The 19333-nt window shown below is 35.6% G+C and overlaps 1 protein-coding gene across 7 annotated transcripts in view; it reads right to left on the reverse strand.

Moving 5' to 3' along the window:
- PTPRK (protein tyrosine phosphatase receptor type K) overlaps positions 1 to 19333 on the reverse strand; it is a 575029-nt gene that overhangs the window by 364926 nt on the left and 190770 nt on the right. For all 7 annotated transcript variants that reach the window (XM_058307405.2, XM_058307403.2, XM_058307411.2 and 4 more), the window contains exon 3: positions 12164 to 12435. In XM_058307405.2, the coding sequence (XP_058163388.1) occupies positions 12164 to 12435 (272 nt within the window). The remainder of the gene's footprint in view (positions 1 to 12163; positions 12436 to 19333) is intronic.

Consider the following 19333-nt stretch of genomic DNA (forward strand, 5'->3'; position numbering starts at 1 on the left):
CTGGATTTGGAAACGTCTCCATGTGAAGGCCCAACCTATTCAACTCTTCAACGTTATCATCTATCATCCCTCCCTCATTTCAAAGCCCTTCACTCTGGCCCGTCCGTCAGTTCCCTCACTCATTTCCAACCACTTGAGGGCGCCATCTATGCCTTGGGAAGCCTACCATCCCTTTTCTCCTGCCTTTACATACCAGATTCAACTCAATTTTTGTCTGAGCACAAAGCGTCTGTGATTTCTCCTTTCCTTGAACTACTTTAATAATAAGTTTTCCTCACTCCTTTGGCTATTCAGCTAACGAATAATGCAAGCTTGCCAATATAAATGTTTTACCTCCGTAAGAAGATGCGCTCCCCGCCCCCTCGCCCAGTGTTTGACTATGGCAGTTTCAAACATATATATAAAATTGTGGTATTTGTATAAAGAAATCACATTTACTTATCACCTGCCATCAATAATTGTCAACAGATGGCCAATCGTGAGATAGATGGATCCCACTTGACTGTGTGCTTTACCTCCATGCCTCCTCCAGGTCAAGTGCCTTCCAGAATTAAGGTCTTACATTTGCTGTTTGCTCCATCCTCCTGATCTTTGAGAGCCTCTTTCCTTTCTGTCTTCAGGTTTCCACTTGGAGGCCACATCCTTAAATAGGCCTTCCTGGACCACCTGGTTTCTTATGATTTCCAAGACTCTTGCTCACACACTTTCTATTTTACTTTTCTGCTTAGCCCTTTATAGATTCTAATATTTTTCTCATTTATTTATCCGTCCCCTCCACCCCCTACAGTGGAATCCCTGGGAGAACAGGAACTTTGAGTCTTATTCAGCACTATATATATCCCTGGCAATCAGAATAGTTCCTGGCATCGACTGCGCTTGCTTGTGGAGTAGATAAATAAATGAGTCGTTCATGGCACACCTTCAAACAGAAAGCCAGTGTTACTGCTGTTCTCGGGTTACTCAGGTCCTCATGTCATCTTCAAGCCTGGATATCCCACTTGCCTTAAATGTAAAAAATACTTTTCAATTCTGTCTCTTTTCTTACTCTGATAGCTTTAGTTGATATCTGTAGTTTGTAAGTAAGGGCTTTAACAGGGACTATTTTGCAGCTTTGATGAGTTCCTTCGAATCTATAGAACACATAAGTAATGAATCTAAGTTAGCAGACCTTGGGCCAATCGCACCAACCATTGAGCACAGGTCAAATGACCTCTAGCTCAAAACTTTAACCATTAGATAAGATGGCCTCTGGTTTATTCTCTACTCCCATTAAAAAATGAGGCCATCTACTTCCAATGCTCATGTAGCATGTAGCAATACCTAATATCCATGCTAAATAAATAATTAGTACATAATATGTACTATGTCGTATCTATAAATATAATTAATTAAAATTAGTAATTCTGTTGTAAATAAGTGTATAAATAAATAAATTGTCTGGCTAAGTGTTTTCATTCTGCTAACAATTAATGCTTTTCAAAGAAAAATAGAGTGGGAGAGATAAAATATGAAAGAAAAACAAAAAACAAAACAACTAATCAACCAATCAACCAACAAAAATCTACACTGGTATTTATGCAGCTAAATCAATTTCATTCCTACCTAACTTTTACATTACTGAAGTTCACAACCAAACCACAAGTGCTTTTTAATCAATATTAACCCAAGAACCACTGTAGCTATTTACAAGTCTCGTATTTGTGCTGCTGTTGCAAAATGCCAGAATCTAAAGATGTTTAGGTTTGAACCAAACTTTGATCCTAGTTGCTAGAAATTTTTCATTCTTTATTGTTTTATCGAAGCATTACTTCTTATATATTTATGGCTAGAGACCTTATTTTTAAACATAAAATGAGAATTGATTTACTGCTTCCAGGAAGCTGAGAAGAATGATTTTTTTAAAAAGATCACTCAAAGAATATTAAGAATCTAATTCTCATCATGGAATTCCAATGGTGTGTACAATGGTTATTTATATAACTAAATGCAGAAATAACATGTTGCAGACAGTTTTATAGTGACAGTTTTAAGGATGCCTTTTGAAAATCATGAAAGCTAAAATTAACTACAAAGTGTCCAATAGATTACAAGAATAGATGCTTGCATTTACAGTCTCCAAGGGTTGTTTCCTTTATATTCCAACTTGCATTACTAACAGCGTAATTTGATTCTATATAAAATTATCTAAAGTAATTAAAAATATAGACTACAAATATATCTGACATTTACCTTCTGTCTCCTCCCTATTACTCTCTCAATTGAAAACTGACACTAAACGAGATAATTGCATCCTTACATTTTTCCATTATGTTCTAAGAATTAAAAGTTAAATTTTGGATAAAAACATAATGTCACTCAATTTTGTTTTTCCTGAAGAACCAATATTTTGGTCGCATTCCACCAGCAGTCTAAAATGAAGACAAATCAGTCTTTGAAATGGAAATAGTCAGAATTCACACAGAAATTCAAACTTCACAGAAACTCGAAAGCCCTAAGAAACCAAACGAATGTTAACAATATCAAAATCAGCAGACAAAATAACTGTAGAAGAAACTGGTTTAAAATCGTTATCATTTGCATTTTTATTATATGACATGGAATGACATTAATAAATAACAGAGCAATGTGAGCAACATCATTAAACTGATTCAAAAGAAATGGTTCTTGCCTTTTTTTGTGTTAGGCTAGGAATCCTGGTCCAGTAGGGTGCTTTTTTTTTTTCTTCGTACCTGCAGATGAGCCCATCAAATGTATGCTAAATAGTTAATAGACAGGTATGGAAAATCGAGGAATCAAAAGTGAATTAATTCAGATTAAACAAGCTCGGCCGAATGCGAGTGAGTCATGAAGCAAAAGGGTTGCTCTGCTACTACTCTTTGGAGGATCTGTCTTGCTCACTTCCCTTGAATAAAAGAAACTCCTCAGAAAAGAAGAGTCATAAACGGAATAAACACAGCCTATCTCTCTCTACTGCTCATTATTTTTAATGAGTTATGAAAAGAGAACTGAATTAACTTCATGGAAATATTTCTCCAAAAAAGTGAAGAGGCCCTGAGACAGCTCTTGCTACCCTGAAAAAAACAGGTATGATTTGGCAGAACAGACTTTTGTCACAGATTTATGATAATTACTTTGTTATCTAGGCAGGACTCTTTTGTTTGTTTACATTTATTTGCACAACGATAAGTCTTTATCAATGAACTCAATAAAAACAGGGTTTAAAGTAAAAGTAGAACAGACATTTCATAATAAAAGCAAAGCACTGTTAGAAACCAGGGAGAATTCTAACCTTCATAGGGTTAGAAGGTTTAAGAAAGCAATACCTACAATAACATGAGAGTTTTTCTAACCCCACCTGGAGTATTTTAAATGCAAAAAAAACAGGGAAGCACGGCGATTAAAAAGTAGCAGCAAAAGCCTGCTTTGTTGCTAGTCTATCCCACCGAAGGTATTTTTCCCGAGCAAAAAATGAGCCATGTGCCCATATTAAGCAATTGCTTTTGCCATGACCAAAATAAGCCTATGTAGTCATGGCTAAGTTCAAAAGTCACTGATAGGGCTAACAGCCAAAATTTTTAAAAGCCAGACTAAATTTCTAAAGCAAAAAATAAATAAATTTAAAAAGTGAAAAATACATATATTTTATAAATATAAAATATATACTACTATATAATCAACAACTTATTCCACATCTAATGGTTAGAAAAATTTACTTAGCCCTTGAACAAATATCAAAACAAATTAAAATGACACTTGCGTTTTTATCCAGCCCAGTCTTCCCCAGGGTAGACTCTCAACACACAATCTTTCCTTTCTTTCTACTGGCTTCAGCCACTGATTCATTATCTTAAAGCACTACTTATATTTTTTGAATATCTAGACTTCTCTTCTCTCTACAACTGGACTAAAAAATATAATTTGAAAATATATATATTTTTAATTCTGGCATATGGCCCACGTGCACTACCCACACACAGTATGTGATAGGTTAGCCTGGATTGCCAGAAAGCTCAAGAAAGATGTGACGTGGTATATTAGGATGCTTTTGGCAGAATAGCAAAGCACTCATCTGAAAGTTGTTTAAACAATCGTGTTTTTTTTATTATTATTAATAATATTATTATTTTGCCTAACAGTAGGACCCAGGCTCCTTCCATTCTTTATTCAGTCATCCACACTTTGCTAGTTATCTCCTTCCTTACAGTTTCAAGGTGATGCACTGGCCCCAAACATCATGTGCTCAGGGAATATGTCTCTCTCATTTTTATCAGGGAGGAGGAAAATCTTTCCCAGGAGCCCCTCACTAGACTTTCCCTAATAACTCATTGGTTAGAATTATATCACATGGCTGCCCACACCTGCAAAGGAAGTTGAGAAGGTAAATAAGCTGGGAGGAAGTCCTGCCAACCTGGGAGAAATGAGGAGATTGACTGTCATGGGCAGTAACTGTTTCTGCACAGTTGCACAAGATCATGAACCTGGGTCACTTAAAATGCTTACTAATGAAGAAGTGACATCAGGAACTTGCCCCTGTCCTTTTCTCAAATGGGGCTCTACATGGATGGATGAAGAACAGCATAAATTAGAAGAGTTCCAAGAGCTATGACACAGCCCATTTTCCCTGCTCTTTGCAGGGATGGCTCGTGGGCACGCTCTTGGAGAGGCCCTCATGCGCAAACATCAGTCTTTCAGGGGCTTTTTCTTTAAGTCAACAGTCACTCGGTTTAAGTCCCAATCTTCTTAGATTCAAAGCCAGCAGGATCTCTGAAATGTAACAATCTCTCTATTGCCAAAAATACTAGCACAGGCCATGCTAAAATAACCCGTTAAAGGAGACAAAATCAGAAAATCCCATGAACTTCCAAATCTTACTTTTTTTTTTCCAAAACAAGCGTTAAACATTAACAAGAAAATAGGCTACAAAAGTTCAGTGTTTGTTTCTTGGTGAATTAGGAGGGGAAAAGGCACATTCTGCTATATTATTGCTTTCCCATCTCTGGCCAAGCCCCTGTAGTTTTCACCACGCATCATTTTTGTGATTAATGATGTGCACCCAGTTAATGGAAAACAGCAGATTAGGTTTCCACTAATAGTTTTGCAAGTTATGTCTCCCTGCCTCATTTGGTAACAGCCTCGCCGCTCAGTAAGAAAGTAATGGATTTAATCCCAAAGCAGAACTTAGTTTTATGCATAAAAGACAGGTCAGATTTCCAGAGTGGGGAAAATTATACTTTTAAATGTGTGCTGATCTTCACTTGGAATGTAACACTAAGATAATATATTGTTAAGGCTTTTTTTAAAATTTCTAAGTAATTGGCTTTAGAAATCTACAGTATTTATTTATTTGAGGCCAATAAAAAGAGGAGAATTAGCATCCTATAACCAAGGCAAATAAAAGAAATATGATAACTTCTACAATTAGTAATTTCTATAATTGCTGCACTAAAATGACACCCATTATTCTGAAAATACAGTTGAGAAACCGACGAGTTCCTTAAACATTGGTGTCTCACTGTAATGATTATGTCAAAAAACAAAACTTACATGTGCCTGTTCTGTTTCATTATAGAAAGTGTTAGTTCTAAATAATTGTGATTTAAGAAAAAACAAAGTGCTTTGGTGGACAGCACAGTAATCTAAGAATAGATGAATCAAGAGGCCAGGATTCTAGTCCCATTTCTGCCTCAAATTACTTTGGAACGACATCTAACTTTTTTTGTTTGCCATTTCCCCAGTACCTTTACAAGCCTACATTTACAAATATCTCCCTTACGTCTTCTAACAATTGCTATGTTGTTTCAAATTATATTTCACATGTCTGCTTGGACAAGGCTCCTTTAGAGCAGAACACACATATGATTTATTTTTTATTCCCTAGAGTGTTGAGATAGACTGTAAGCTTCATGAAAGGAAAGACCTTGACTGAATGCTGTGACTTCATAGTATCTAAATATTAGATATTTTAAGAAATCTAAAACCTGAAGAGAAAAACTTGCTTTGAAGCAAAAGAAAATGAGAATAATTTCTTAAAACATCAAGTTAACCAATACCAAAGTCAAAGGAATAATCCAAAAATCTCAGAAAAGGAAACTCAACAGAATAAAATCAACGGCATGGGCATTGATTAGTCAAATGGACCAGGCTCATATCACCTCTCTGAAAAACAAGCCAAAACAAAACTAAACCAGTCAATGGTTCCCAAAACCTACTAATATTCTAGTTGGTCTTTGTGATTTTCCCTGGAAAGTCTCTGTCAAGTTTACAATGATGTAACTCTACCAATTCTCAAGACATGATTCAAATAGCGTACTACCACAAGTGTCCCCTGATTTCCCCAGTTGGAAAAGTAATCTCTCTTCTCTATTCTTTGAATTTTCACAAGAGCTTATCTGTACTTAACTACTAAAAAATATCATTTAAATTAAATGGCTTACTCCATAGTACCCTGCCAACAAGACTAAGAAAAAATGAAGATGGCTACAGCTTAGAAAAATAGCAGAATGTAAGATTCAAAAGTAAACTAGCAGTTACCTTTACATGTTATTCTTTTTTCTAATAGACTACTTTTCACATATATTACTCAATATCATATATTGCAACCTGCAATGTTGTAAAGCTAAGTTTGTAGAAATTCTAACTACTGAGTGTTTGAGCATTTGCATTTTGGCATAATATTTCCCCAAAACTGAGAATAACGAATGTGCCTGTTCAGTTAATTCTTGAGATGAGTCCTAGAACTTGAAAAAGCAAAGAATAATTTGGACTCAACAAACGTCCCTTCTAAATGTGATGAAGCAGAATAATGTCAAACACACACACACAATGTGTGTGTGTGCGTGTGTGTATATACATATATATATATATATATATATAGCCAGCTAAAAGAAGGCTGGAACCTATGCAATCCGCCATTCTATACAGACATTCATGAGCTGGATCAGCCTTAATTAAAGAAGAACAATTAATGTCAAAACAAACAGATTTCCATAAACTATGCTGAAACAAAGCTGAAATATGAAAGACCAGATAATGAAATCCAATAGGTCAGTTCATTTAATTAATTTTGTCTACAATCTGCACCTTATTCATTCAGGCAAGTCTAATAAGATGTTCTACACAAAATTAAATGTTATATAGGGGCCATGTAAGGTCTTTTATGGTCAAAGCACTCATCCTACATTACTTGTTTGTTTTTTTAAGGACAAGGTTCTTTTTATTTTTTTTCTTTCATACTTTTATGATCAATTTCTGAAATCCTGATGAATCACTTGACCAGGTGTTTCATTAATGAGAAGAAAACTTTAGAGAATAAGTTGCCCTATGCAAAGCAAGTCTGACACTCAAATCTGTATAAATACATGGGATGCTTCATTTCTTACGTAATAATAGAAATCAAGCATACAAATTTCCATAATGGAATCTCAAAACTGACCTCTTATATCAGGCACTTAAAACCACTGAGTTTCTCTTTAATAAGCCAGAGACTATAAGCTTCTTAATGACCGATCAAAAAGTTTTACCATGTTTTGACTACAAACACACACTTGGCAAAAACCTGACAAATATATTTGACTTTGAAAGTTACCAAAAATTATGGTCGATTTGATGTCTTATAGTTTAAGGAGCATGTAAGTTATGTATCCCTCTCGGTTTCCCTCAAGTCTGTTTCCTGTTTTAAACTATATCATAAAAGGCAATATGCCAGGATCACATTAGCTTATGTACTTGCTTTTGTTGAGGTAAAATTTTAACCCACTTCCCTTTTTTAAATCAGGGGTCATAAGTGCAAGACTGCGTTCTAAAAAGTAAAGAGCTACTAAAAGGTATCTGTCAACAACTTCTCTGCTTACCAGGTGGCAGTATAGGAAAGGCTTACTAGCTAGCTAAAGCAGGAACAACCTCAAGGTAGACTATGTAGTTGGGGAGGAAACCGGAATGTATAAACCTAAAAAAAGATAAAACTCTTACAAATCATGGTCTAATAAATTAGAAGGTGGGACTATCACAGAATTCTAGAATTACTATAGGATCATGTGACAAAAATTACTGGTAAACCCACTGAATAACAATATAGGAGAATTAGAAACAGAAATATATGTGTTTTATTTATATGTGCATGTGTGACTATATATATTTTTTATGGTTTAACATATTTGCTATTATTAGTTAAATAATAGTAACTACATTTCTTTACTCTCAGCTAACAAAGAATAATAATAAAATACAGAGCTAATAAAGATATTTATTATTCATATTAAATTAAAATTACTCCAATGATTATGAAAACCCAGGCAAGTACGGATACCCAATTTCTCATATGTCAGATAGTCATAAGAATGCAAATAAAATTAAAGTGCAAAATACATCCCTTTTCCCTCCCTAAAATACACTCCCTGCAAATACATTCTATAACGAAGGAACTCTCCATAATAAAGATATTTTCTAGAACTATGTGTACAGCTCTCAAACTTAAACATTTCTGAGCACACCCCACCTGCCCTGCCATTAGTCAACACAATTCTTATCAACGTTACCAAGTGTTAAACTAGACAGAGCACAAAGACATCCAACAAAGGTCCAATAGCTATTTTCTTGCCAGTGAATCTAGTTTGGGATCCACCTATGGTTAGTTTCATATGCATATTCATCCATGTAAAACAAACTATTTTCTTTTGTAATAGATAGTTTTTCTTCTCTCCAAGTCAAGTCATGAAATCTTGTGCTGTAGGGTAAGTTTATATATAGGGCAAGGGGATCACTACCCACAGAGTTGATAGAAAGAAGGTAAGTAAAGGGAAGGAGGGAAGGAGGGAGGGAGGGTGGAAAGAACAAGGGGTGAAGGAAGGAGGGAGAGAGGAAAGACGGAGGCAGATGAACCCCTGAGATTTTTATCCATGATCCTTAGTCCCAGGAACTCAGATCTTCACAGCTGAGCACATAATTAAACCTAGTAGAGGCTGAAAATCTTTTATTTACCTATCATAACATTAACCTAACTTTATGGTAAACACATCCTATGTGCGAGGCACTTCTCTAAACACTTTACATATATCAACTCATTTAAAAGCCATCTTAACAACCCAAGGAGGCATACATTATTATGATCATTTTACAGATGAGGAAACTGAAGCCAAAGAGGTTCAGGAATCTGTCTAAGGCTTCTGGGCTGATAAGTAGCAGGAGCAAGACTCAGGCCAGGCAGACAGGCTGCAACATTCATGAGGCATTCCCAGATCTGCCAGGAAAAGAAAATTCATAATTTGGAAAACTGTTTTTGCCTTTATTTCACATATATTTCTTTGTTTCCTTTTAAAATTAGAAGTTAAATTTCTTGGGATAAAAACTAGTATCTCCTCACAGCATAAATGACTGAATTACGACGTCAATCTCCCATGTGCTTACAGGTTGTTGACACATCTGGGCAAGCAGGATATCTGGAAATAGTAAATCACACCAAAGACACACTATGCCTGTTTCCAACTTTGCTTCCCACAGAGAGGGAAAAGACAAAAGCTAGCTTGGTCAGAGAGGATTTTTTTCTCCACTTTCAGGATTTTTTTTTTTTTTTTTACAAAAATTATCCTCTGCTATATAAACGTAGTGGCTCTTTTCCCATTGCTTTTTTTGTTGTTACTGTTACTATTGGGTAAGAAGGGATGGGTTACAGGTGTGGTCACATAAGGAATGGCTCCAGCAGGCAACAAAAATTCACTCCCCTTAGTGAAAAGATAGGAATCTCTCTTAGATATATGATAAAAGAAAAGGGAATGAGAAAATGAAAGAAATAAAAAGTGTTTTAAAGAGGAAGTTTGGAAGATAAGTTCCGTGGAGAAAATCTTAAAACCAACAGGAATAACTTCAAAAGATATCCTGAATTAGTATATCTGGAGAAAATATAATGTTTCTTTAAGAATGAAAGCGAATAAGAGTTTCTAACATTGCAATGGCTACATTTTAGTTTAAAAATCCATAAAGATTCTGCATTAAGCAATAGTCAAGTATTTTCATTCTATTTCCTAATAGCAAAAATGCTGTGTAAATATATTTTATGTTATACTGGTTGTTTCTAATAATTGATGTACAGGTACAACTAGGTATCTAAATGACTGAATCAATAAAAAGATCAATCAAGTAATTTATTGAGCACTAAGCACATGAATAAAAAATACATTACTCTGTTATTTGCTCTCATTGATTGTTAAGTTTTGCAGGTGAAGGAAAAAGATATGGAAGCAAAATAATCACTTAACAATCTAAAAAAAAACAATCTATGGTCCAAATTTTAATTTGCAACAAAGAGACATCTGTTCATAGTTTTGGTATTTTTTTTCTCTCTGACAATAGACCTCCAAAATTTTATCACTGGCCATGTTGAAACATATACAGGCACTTTTCGCACTGCTTGCTTAAATATACCATAGGTACATAAAACCTAGGGAGATCTGTCATGCAAAATGAGACCAAACAAAAGAAGTATTCATCCACTTCTGGATCCTGTAACTCAATATTAAAATTAACATTACAGAAATCTGTGCCATGAGAAAATGGTATTAAAATCAATGATTCAAAGATAAGATCATACCAAAAAAATAGGAAAAAATAATATTAATGCAATTTATTAGTTATAAAGGGACAGAAGCATGATATCATAGATACATTATTTATTAGACTACGTTACAACTAATAGTATGGTTTCTTTAAAAAACTACTATGCAGGTAGCAAAGAGGAAACAATTGAATGCAGGCAATTTGACTCTAGAACCCCCATTTTTAATGATTTGGCCAGACCAACTTATTATTTGGAGCTTTATTTTGTTTTGTGAAGCCGAAAGAATTTGAGTTTTATTCTGCTGTATCAGAGTTTCTTCTTTTCAGCATTACCCAAAGCTGCAACGACAGACTCTCATGAAGACAATATGACAATGCGTAGCAAGGGTGACCCAACAATGACAGCCATCAACCCCCCGATTCTCAGAGGTGAGCCCTCTGATGCAGCTACCAGCACTTCACATTCACTCCACAGCCCACCCACCCACCCACGTGGCACACGCACAGCCTTGTCAAAGCTGGGGGCTCTGGAAAATCTGACAGTTCTCCGGGACCTAAGAGAAACGTTCTTCTCCTCAGGAATAATGGAACCAACAAGTGCCTAATGAAAATTCATTGAAACCTTAATAGATGCATAATCCTGAACCATGAACCTTGCTCTGTGGACCCTAGCCTATGATGTAAGAGGCTTTGAATAAAATAGAAAAATTCAACTCAAGACAAAGCAATTAAAACTCACTGTTTGGTTTGGTTTGGTTTGTTTCTAAAATAAAGAGAAGCCTAACCTGAAAATAACAGTTCATTTGTAAAAAGCAGAAATGAAAATGTTATCAGCTTAAGAACTACTCATAGACCATGAGAAAACATACATTTGCATAAATACATTCTTCTTAGCTCTATTGTAAGCTACAAATAAGCAAGTATTTTAAAAATTTAAATCTTCAGGTCTAACACAAAATTGGGCTTTTAAAAATGATGACTTTTTGCTTCCAGATACTGAACCTCATAATGAGGATTACTGCACAACTCTCAAAATTGGTAAATAGACTTCTTTATTTAACCATATAAATTCACTCACACAAAATGTAAAGCAAGTATTGTCACTATTCAATGCCTGGTTCAATCATAATTAGATCAAACATTTCTGGGATGAAAATCCAAAGACATTGTGGACAACTTTTGTTGTTGCTTTTGCTATTTTATTGGCAAGAATAAAAATAATCATTCAAAGTATTTTATAAAGCACTATTTCATGGTTATTTTCCAAATGTTACTTTGAGGAAATCAGTAAACCAATCCAGTCTGAAGATTATTATAGTCAACCCAAAAAACTTCCTTCCAGAATAGAGCCATAAAAGCATATATGTCAATAAGAACTCTTTGCCAAATAACCTACAAGTTTTGGACCTAAACCTATTTTCCATATGAGGAGACATTTTGTCTGCTTTGAAGCGTTTGTGCCAATGTATTCAAAAAATTCCTCCCAAAAAGAAGCAGGGGAATTGTGGAGGGGTAACCTTTCATTACTGGGGAGTGAGTATCTAAATCTAAGAATTACATATACAACGAGATTCAGTGATATAAAAGTTTAACTCAGAAAAGCATAGATGTTTACCTGATATTCATTGGGCCAAAAGGTGCTCACTGCTAGCTCAGCCCGAAGCCAATCACTGCCCGTGAAGCCGGTCACATTCCAGATTGGGTTGGCAAGAGGTCCTTTATTCACCCTAACTAAGATGTTCAAAGTGCCAGGATTCGACCCTTTCTGGCTATACAACAGGTAACTGAAATCAATGCAGTGAGTGTCGTTCTCCTTCATTGTAGGCAGCTGAAGTCGGGCTTTTTCTCCAGGGTCATGATCTGAAGAGTCCACTATCATATACGAACCTGAAATGACATTACACAGAATAAAACTAAATAGGCGTATAAGCAAAAGGGAATGTATGATACGAGAAAGATTAATAAAATTATATCAACCTATTCTGAATATTAAATTTAACTCAAAAAGACTATGTCTTACAGAACAGAGGCACAGAAAGGCATCTCTCAAGTAAGTTGGATTGAACACGTAATAGGTAACAAACCCTGTTCTAAGTTCCTATCAGGTATTAACTTATAAATTTAATTTCCTCAAAAACCTGTTATTACACCTATTTTACAAACTGAGGCACAGAAATGTTAGTAACTTACCAAAATCATATAACAAGTAGGTAGAACTTGGTTCAAATTCAAATCCCACACTATATACGTGCAGTCTTACAAAACAGAGGTCCTTAATATAAAACAAACAAACAAAACAATAACTTATTGGCCTGGTTTATATAAAGAATGAGTCTTCCTTTTCCTTATCAGTGATATATTTCAGGAAGCTGGACTAAGGGTTACAGGCACTGGAATCATTTCTGACTTCAAAGCCCCAGGTCATTATTTATACAAGCTGTGTGACCTTATGCAATGCACTAATCACTCTGAACCTCAGGTTTTTCATTCATATTCAAGGGAATAAGAATATTTGTCATTTCAGGGTTAATGCGAGCACTAAGGGTAAAATGCAAACTTTCTGGAGTTGAAAATCTGTCAAAAAACAGAGTAATTCACTTGGAACCTTAGCCACTCAACTGTAGCTAAGAATGGCTATTGGCCCCAATTCTGCAGCTTTTCTAGGGCTGCAATGAGAATCACTGATCTACTCCAGTCCATTTGATTTAATAAATATTCACTGGGTATCAACCATCAGGAAGCATAGGAATATTCCTAGGACACAGAGAGCCCATCCCCATAGCACTCAAAAAGAGCCCTTGCATTACACGCAAAGGTCAGGAACAAAAATAGAACTAGAACTCCTAGCTCCTCTAAGAACTTCTCTAGAAAAAAATGTTTTTCTCGTGTCACTGGATTTTTATCCAGAACGCATTCCGTAAAAATACAAATATACCTATTTATCCTACTTAATAGGACACAAAATTCTTGCAAAATATATTTATTCTAGATTATAATTTCAACCAGAATGTATTAATTAGGTAGAGTGTTGCGTATAATCACCAATGCACTTGACCCTCTCTCAGCCAGGCTCTTCCTGTCCAACATGTGGAATTAATCAGCCCACAGTATTCCTTCCTTGTTTTCCCATGACATACTAAACACTCCTTGACTACTAGCCTAATTAGCTCAATTACCCACCCCAATCCCAAAAAACTCAAATCACAGCAGATATGAGGGCTTCAACTTATATAAGAATGCAAAAAATTTCAAATTTAACCAATTCTCATTCATTGGAACTCACAGTTCTGAGCTTCTGTAAAGATCTCACATGTAAACACTTTCATATAGCACAAGCATTCCATAGTGGTAGTTCCATATATTACTGTTCACTTGATTTTCCCCAGTTCTCATCTTCTCTTATAAGTTGGAATTCTTTTTTTCCCCCTGATTTTCCCAGAAAGCACTTTAATAGAATAAATCAACCATGTATATTTTTGGAGAAAATCTCTCTCTTTATATTTTTTTAAATGAGGATATCCTGGATCCCAACCCAATTTAAAGAAGCAGGATGTTTCTATTTTTGCTTGAACTCATATTCTGAAGTCCATAACTGATCTGATTTGGCAAGATGTCTTCATCAGATTCACCATGACACAGCAGACCAATTATTGTTTTTAACTAATCCCAGGCCTGAGACTTGAATAAACTACTTAGTGTTATTGGGTCTTGCCTTCTTCATAAATACGAGAGTTGTAGTTTTTTTCTATAACTATGTCTTGCAATGACATGGCTATTTTCTTCCATTATGAAATAAATTTTGGAATAAAATGTGCTTTCTCTCCGTTGTGGTGACAAAAGTACAACTCTACAAGGAAAATGAGAACCACCAAGTGTACACCTTGAAAGGAGTGTACAAGGCATGGGACTGTGTAACATGGGGATCCAGTGGTGGAAGATGAACTGTGCTTAACAGAACAAATAAGAGAACATTCCCTCATGAACTACAACAAATATTAACACTAATACAAAAATTATTAACACTAATACAGGGTGTTAATAATCGGGTGGGTTGGGAGGAAGATACACCAAATGTAAGATATGGGTTAGAGTTAGGAGTGATTTTCTGACGATGTTCTTTCATAGTTTGTAACCAATGTTTTACAATAATGCAAAGTGGTGGTGGTGGGATGACATATGGGAGCCCCATCTGATGGTATGCATTTTTGTTTTCTAAGTTCACAACTTTTACCATGAATTGTTTATGTTTGTTAATGTTTGAATGACATACGTCAATAATTTTTTTTGAATTTGAAATCTGAAAAAGAAATGTGCTTTGTCTCACATTTAAATAATATAATGTGATATCTACCCTTAATATTACCCTTAAGACCACTTAGCAATTTTCAGCTATTTCTATTAAGTCACAATAATATTCTTGTTTTTTAAAAATGGATGAGTGAAGTATATATAGTACAACATTTCAAAAACTGTCAATGCAAGTTAAATTATTTTATTTTAATTACTTCTACCATCCCCCAGAAAAGTCTCCCAGGATGGTAGTCTCCCAAGCTACCAATACCGAGAGTCAGGAAATTCATTAATATGTACTTCCCTCTCTCTTTATGTTACCATTTAAGCTTATTTACTATTTTTCTTTCTCTAAAACTAAATAATTACTCAGATTTCAGTTTAATACAGTACTATTTAGTTGTGATTTCATTATCAAAACTTAACAATGAAGCATCTATGATCACAAACATGCCAGGTACTATCTGTTAAAGTCACTTCTTTTCCATGGCCTTGTGAATATTCCTTAGTCTCTTGAGCAACACAGTTTTCAAATATATCACTCAAGTCAGAGGGAAAAGTTATATGCTCATAATGTATGTATATATATATATATTTTTTTTTTAAAGATTTATTTTTATTTATTTAATTCCCCTCCCCTCCCCTGGTTGTCTGTTTTCTGTGTCTATTTGCTGCGTCTTGTTTCTTTGTCCGCTTCTGTTGTCGTCAGCGGCACGGGAAGTGTGGGCGTTCCTGGGCAGGCTGCACTTTCTTTCGCGCGCTGGGCGGCTCTCCTTATGGGTGCACTCCTTGCGCGGGGCTCCCCTACGCGGGGGACACCCCTGCGTGGCAGGGCACTCCTTGCGCGCATCAGCACTGCGCACGGGCCAGCTCCACACGGGTCAAGGAGGCCCGGGGTTTGAACCGCGGACCTCCCATGTGGTAGACGGACGCCCTAACCACTGGGCCAAAGTCCGTTTCCCTCATAACGTATATTTTTAAAAGTGCAATAGGAGATACATAGCCTCTGATCTGGCAATTCCAAATCTAGGGATATATCCTAGACAAAGAACCATGAATATATAAAATGATAGAGCTAAAATGATATTCATCTCATCATAACACCTTTAAAATATAGATAAATGTAAGTATTTTAAATGTTCAATAATAGGCAATTTGCAAAATTATGGTAAATCAGGTTGATGAACTATTATGCACTCAATAAAAATGATATTACAAAAAAACATTTAATGGAAAATACTCAAAATATATTAAGGAAAATAAGCAGGTTATAAAATAATATATCCCCTTGGGGAAATTAGGTATTTATGTTATATAAGTGCAAATAAATAGATTTATGTAACTGTTAATGTACTCACAAATAAATCCACATAAACATTTATATATAATTAGAAAAAAAACAGAATACATAGCAAAATGGTACAGCATATATCAGTAAGAGGTCTGTAATTGTCCTGTATTTTCTTTTTGCTTACGTATATTTTCTGAATGTTCTACAATGAAGATGATTAGATTTATACTTTTAAAAATAAAGTACATGATTAACTATCTTACATGAGAAACATCAAGTGATAAATACTTAGGAAATAAAGACAGGTTTCTTGCCTTTTAAAAATAAATCTTTGGGAAGCAGATTTGGCTCAACAGATAGAGCATCCACCTACCACATGGGACGTCCAGGATTCAAACCCAGGGCCTCCTGACCCATGAGATGAGCTGGCCCACATGCAGTGCTGATGCACGCAAGGAGTGCCGTGCCATACAGGGGTGTCCCCCGTGTAGGGAAGCCCCACACACAAGGAGTTCACCCCATAAGGAGAGCTGCCCAGAGTGAAAAAAGTGCCCAGGAGTGGCACCACACACACGGAGAGCTGACGTAGTAAGATGACACAACAAAAAGAGACACAGATTCCCCATGCCACTGACAAGAATAAAAGTGGACACAGAAGAACATGCAGCAAATGAACACAGAGAGCAGACAACTGGGGGGGAGGAGGAGGATTTGGGGGTGAAATAAATTAAAAATTTTTTAAATCTAAAAAAAAAAAAAAAAGATTATTAAATCCTATTTGTATCCAACAGATTAACAGCATCTTGGCATTCAAAAAAACACACTACGAAAATCAGGTATTAAAGAGAATTGCCAAAGAAACAAATCCAATATTCATAATCACTACATTCTAATATCTAGATAAATAAAGACCTATGGATTATTGTACTTATGAATGGAATTTATCTTTAACCTACACTTCTAGAAATAAAGTATTAAGATACTAGATGGGATTAACCATAAAGAATATAATAAATGATAAATGGGTCTCCATACTTCATTCTAAAACTCCTTTATATTTCTATCCTTTAGTATATTACGAGATTATTTTTATTAAGTCAATATTTTTTCAAATTCCACTGAACATTCTCTATAAACTAAGAGAGAAATTTCAACTCTTCTGTTTAGTATTCACAACCTTTTATGATCTTACCCTAAAGTCCTTTGCCATTTTACCTCCCACTACTTCTCTTCACAAACCGTCTAGCCCAGCCTGTCATACTTCTCTCCATTTTCTCCATACACTATGCCAGTTTTCTTCTCCAGAACCAGTTCATGCCTTTGCAAGAAAGCCCAACCCATTCTCACCTCCTATCCAATTCTTACCTATTATTCTTCCTCAGTTACCCCAGCACATGTTAAGCTTTCTGTCCCTTAAAGGCCTTTGATACACTGTGTCTGCATTTCTGATTCTGACCCATAATCACACAATGCTTTAGGACAACTTTGAAAATAAGTCAGCCAGAGAACAGCTCTGGCCTGAGAGACCCAGCAAACGTCCCCATCATCCAGTGGGCTGCGACCACAACGTCTACAAGGAGGTCTGCTTGGCAGCATGCCCCTTCCAGCTCCACATTTTCCCTTCCTTGGGTGCTCTGCTTCATCTCTGGATTACTCTTTAGGGTTCTTGTGGTAGACTTCAACAAACACCTGTCCATAATCTGAAGCCACATCCCTGTGGGTGGGAAACATTGCAAACAGGACCTTTTGAAGATGGTATGCTAAGCCAAGGTGTGGAGAACTGAATCAGGGTGGGCCTTAATCCATATTACTGGAGACCTTGAAAAGAGGACCCAGAAGTCTCGGAAGCCAGAGAGGACAGAACATCACTCTGTGGCGGGAGGTAGTGATGCAAGCCAGGGAACCGCACCGATTGCCAGCAGCCAGCCCCAGATCCTATGTACAGACTTTGGGGGAAAACAAGTGCCAATATCTTAGCTCTGGACTAAATAACTATTGTACGAGCCAACCCATTCTATTCTCCCACCCTCAGAGAATCAGGTTGTCACTAGTGAACAGAAGTCTACAAGGCTAAGTAATAGTCTATTCTAATAAGAACAGTGTTTTTGCTCGTTCTTAAAACCATTTTGAATGGTGTTTGTCACAGCAGAGCTGCAAAGTAAGACAGTTCTCTTTTCACCTTTAAAAGCACTGCTCTTCATGTATGAATGATAAACTGCAATAAATATTTTTGAAATGGAAAAAAGTACTACTCTTTCTTTGGTAATAATTCTTCACATTATACTTAATAATATACTGTGAAAAATTCACTATGTAGCTTCTATCTTCTGATTGGATCCTGAATGAATCAGGCTCTTTCTAAAAGGATGTTGTTATTCTTATAAGGGAGAAACTTTCTACTGGATTAGCAGTTCTCAAACGTTTTAGTCTCAGGATCACTTTACACTCTTAAAAATTATTAAGCATCCCGAAAATCCTTTGTTTCTGAGTTCGACCTACCAGTACTTATAATATTAGAAATTAATGTTTTATAATACTTATTAATTAATAAATATTAATACACCCATTATATATGAATCTGAATAACATTTTATGGAAGATAATTATATTTTCCAAACAAATAAAAATAGTCAATAGAGAGGTATGGTTTTATACTTTAAAAATCCCTTTAATGTCTGATTTACTAAAAACACAGCTCGATTTTCATTTTTACTTCTTCATTCAATCTATTGTGATAGCACACATCATGTAACCTCTGGGAAGTCTTAATGTACACTCATAAGAAAATGAGAAGAAAATGAAGGAAATTAATATCTTAGTGTTATTATGAAAATAGTTTTGACCTTGTTGATACCCTGAAAAGGTTTTGTGAACCCACAGTGGGTCTTGAGCAACATATGGAGAACCATTATATTTGAATATACATTATTATTTTGATCTCCATTCTCTAATGAGAACACCATTAGTGTTTTTATTTATATTGATTCTACTTCAGGCATTCAGGCTCTGCAGGGAATAAAGAAATACTCCATGAAATCAGTTAAGAAACAAAGTCTTCTCTGGGGTGTTGCCTGTCCGGAGATTGAAAATAGAAAACACTAAATTTTTCCACACCAGATTAAACATAAGGGTTTTCTTCCATTCTATTCTCCCACCCTCAGAGAATCAGGTCGTCATTAATGAGCAGAAGACTAGAGAAGACTA

Source organism: Dasypus novemcinctus, chromosome 11 (assembly GCF_030445035.2).
Source record: "Dasypus novemcinctus isolate mDasNov1 chromosome 11, mDasNov1.1.hap2, whole genome shotgun sequence".
Lineage (NCBI taxonomy): Eukaryota > Metazoa > Chordata > Mammalia > Cingulata > Dasypodidae > Dasypus > Dasypus novemcinctus.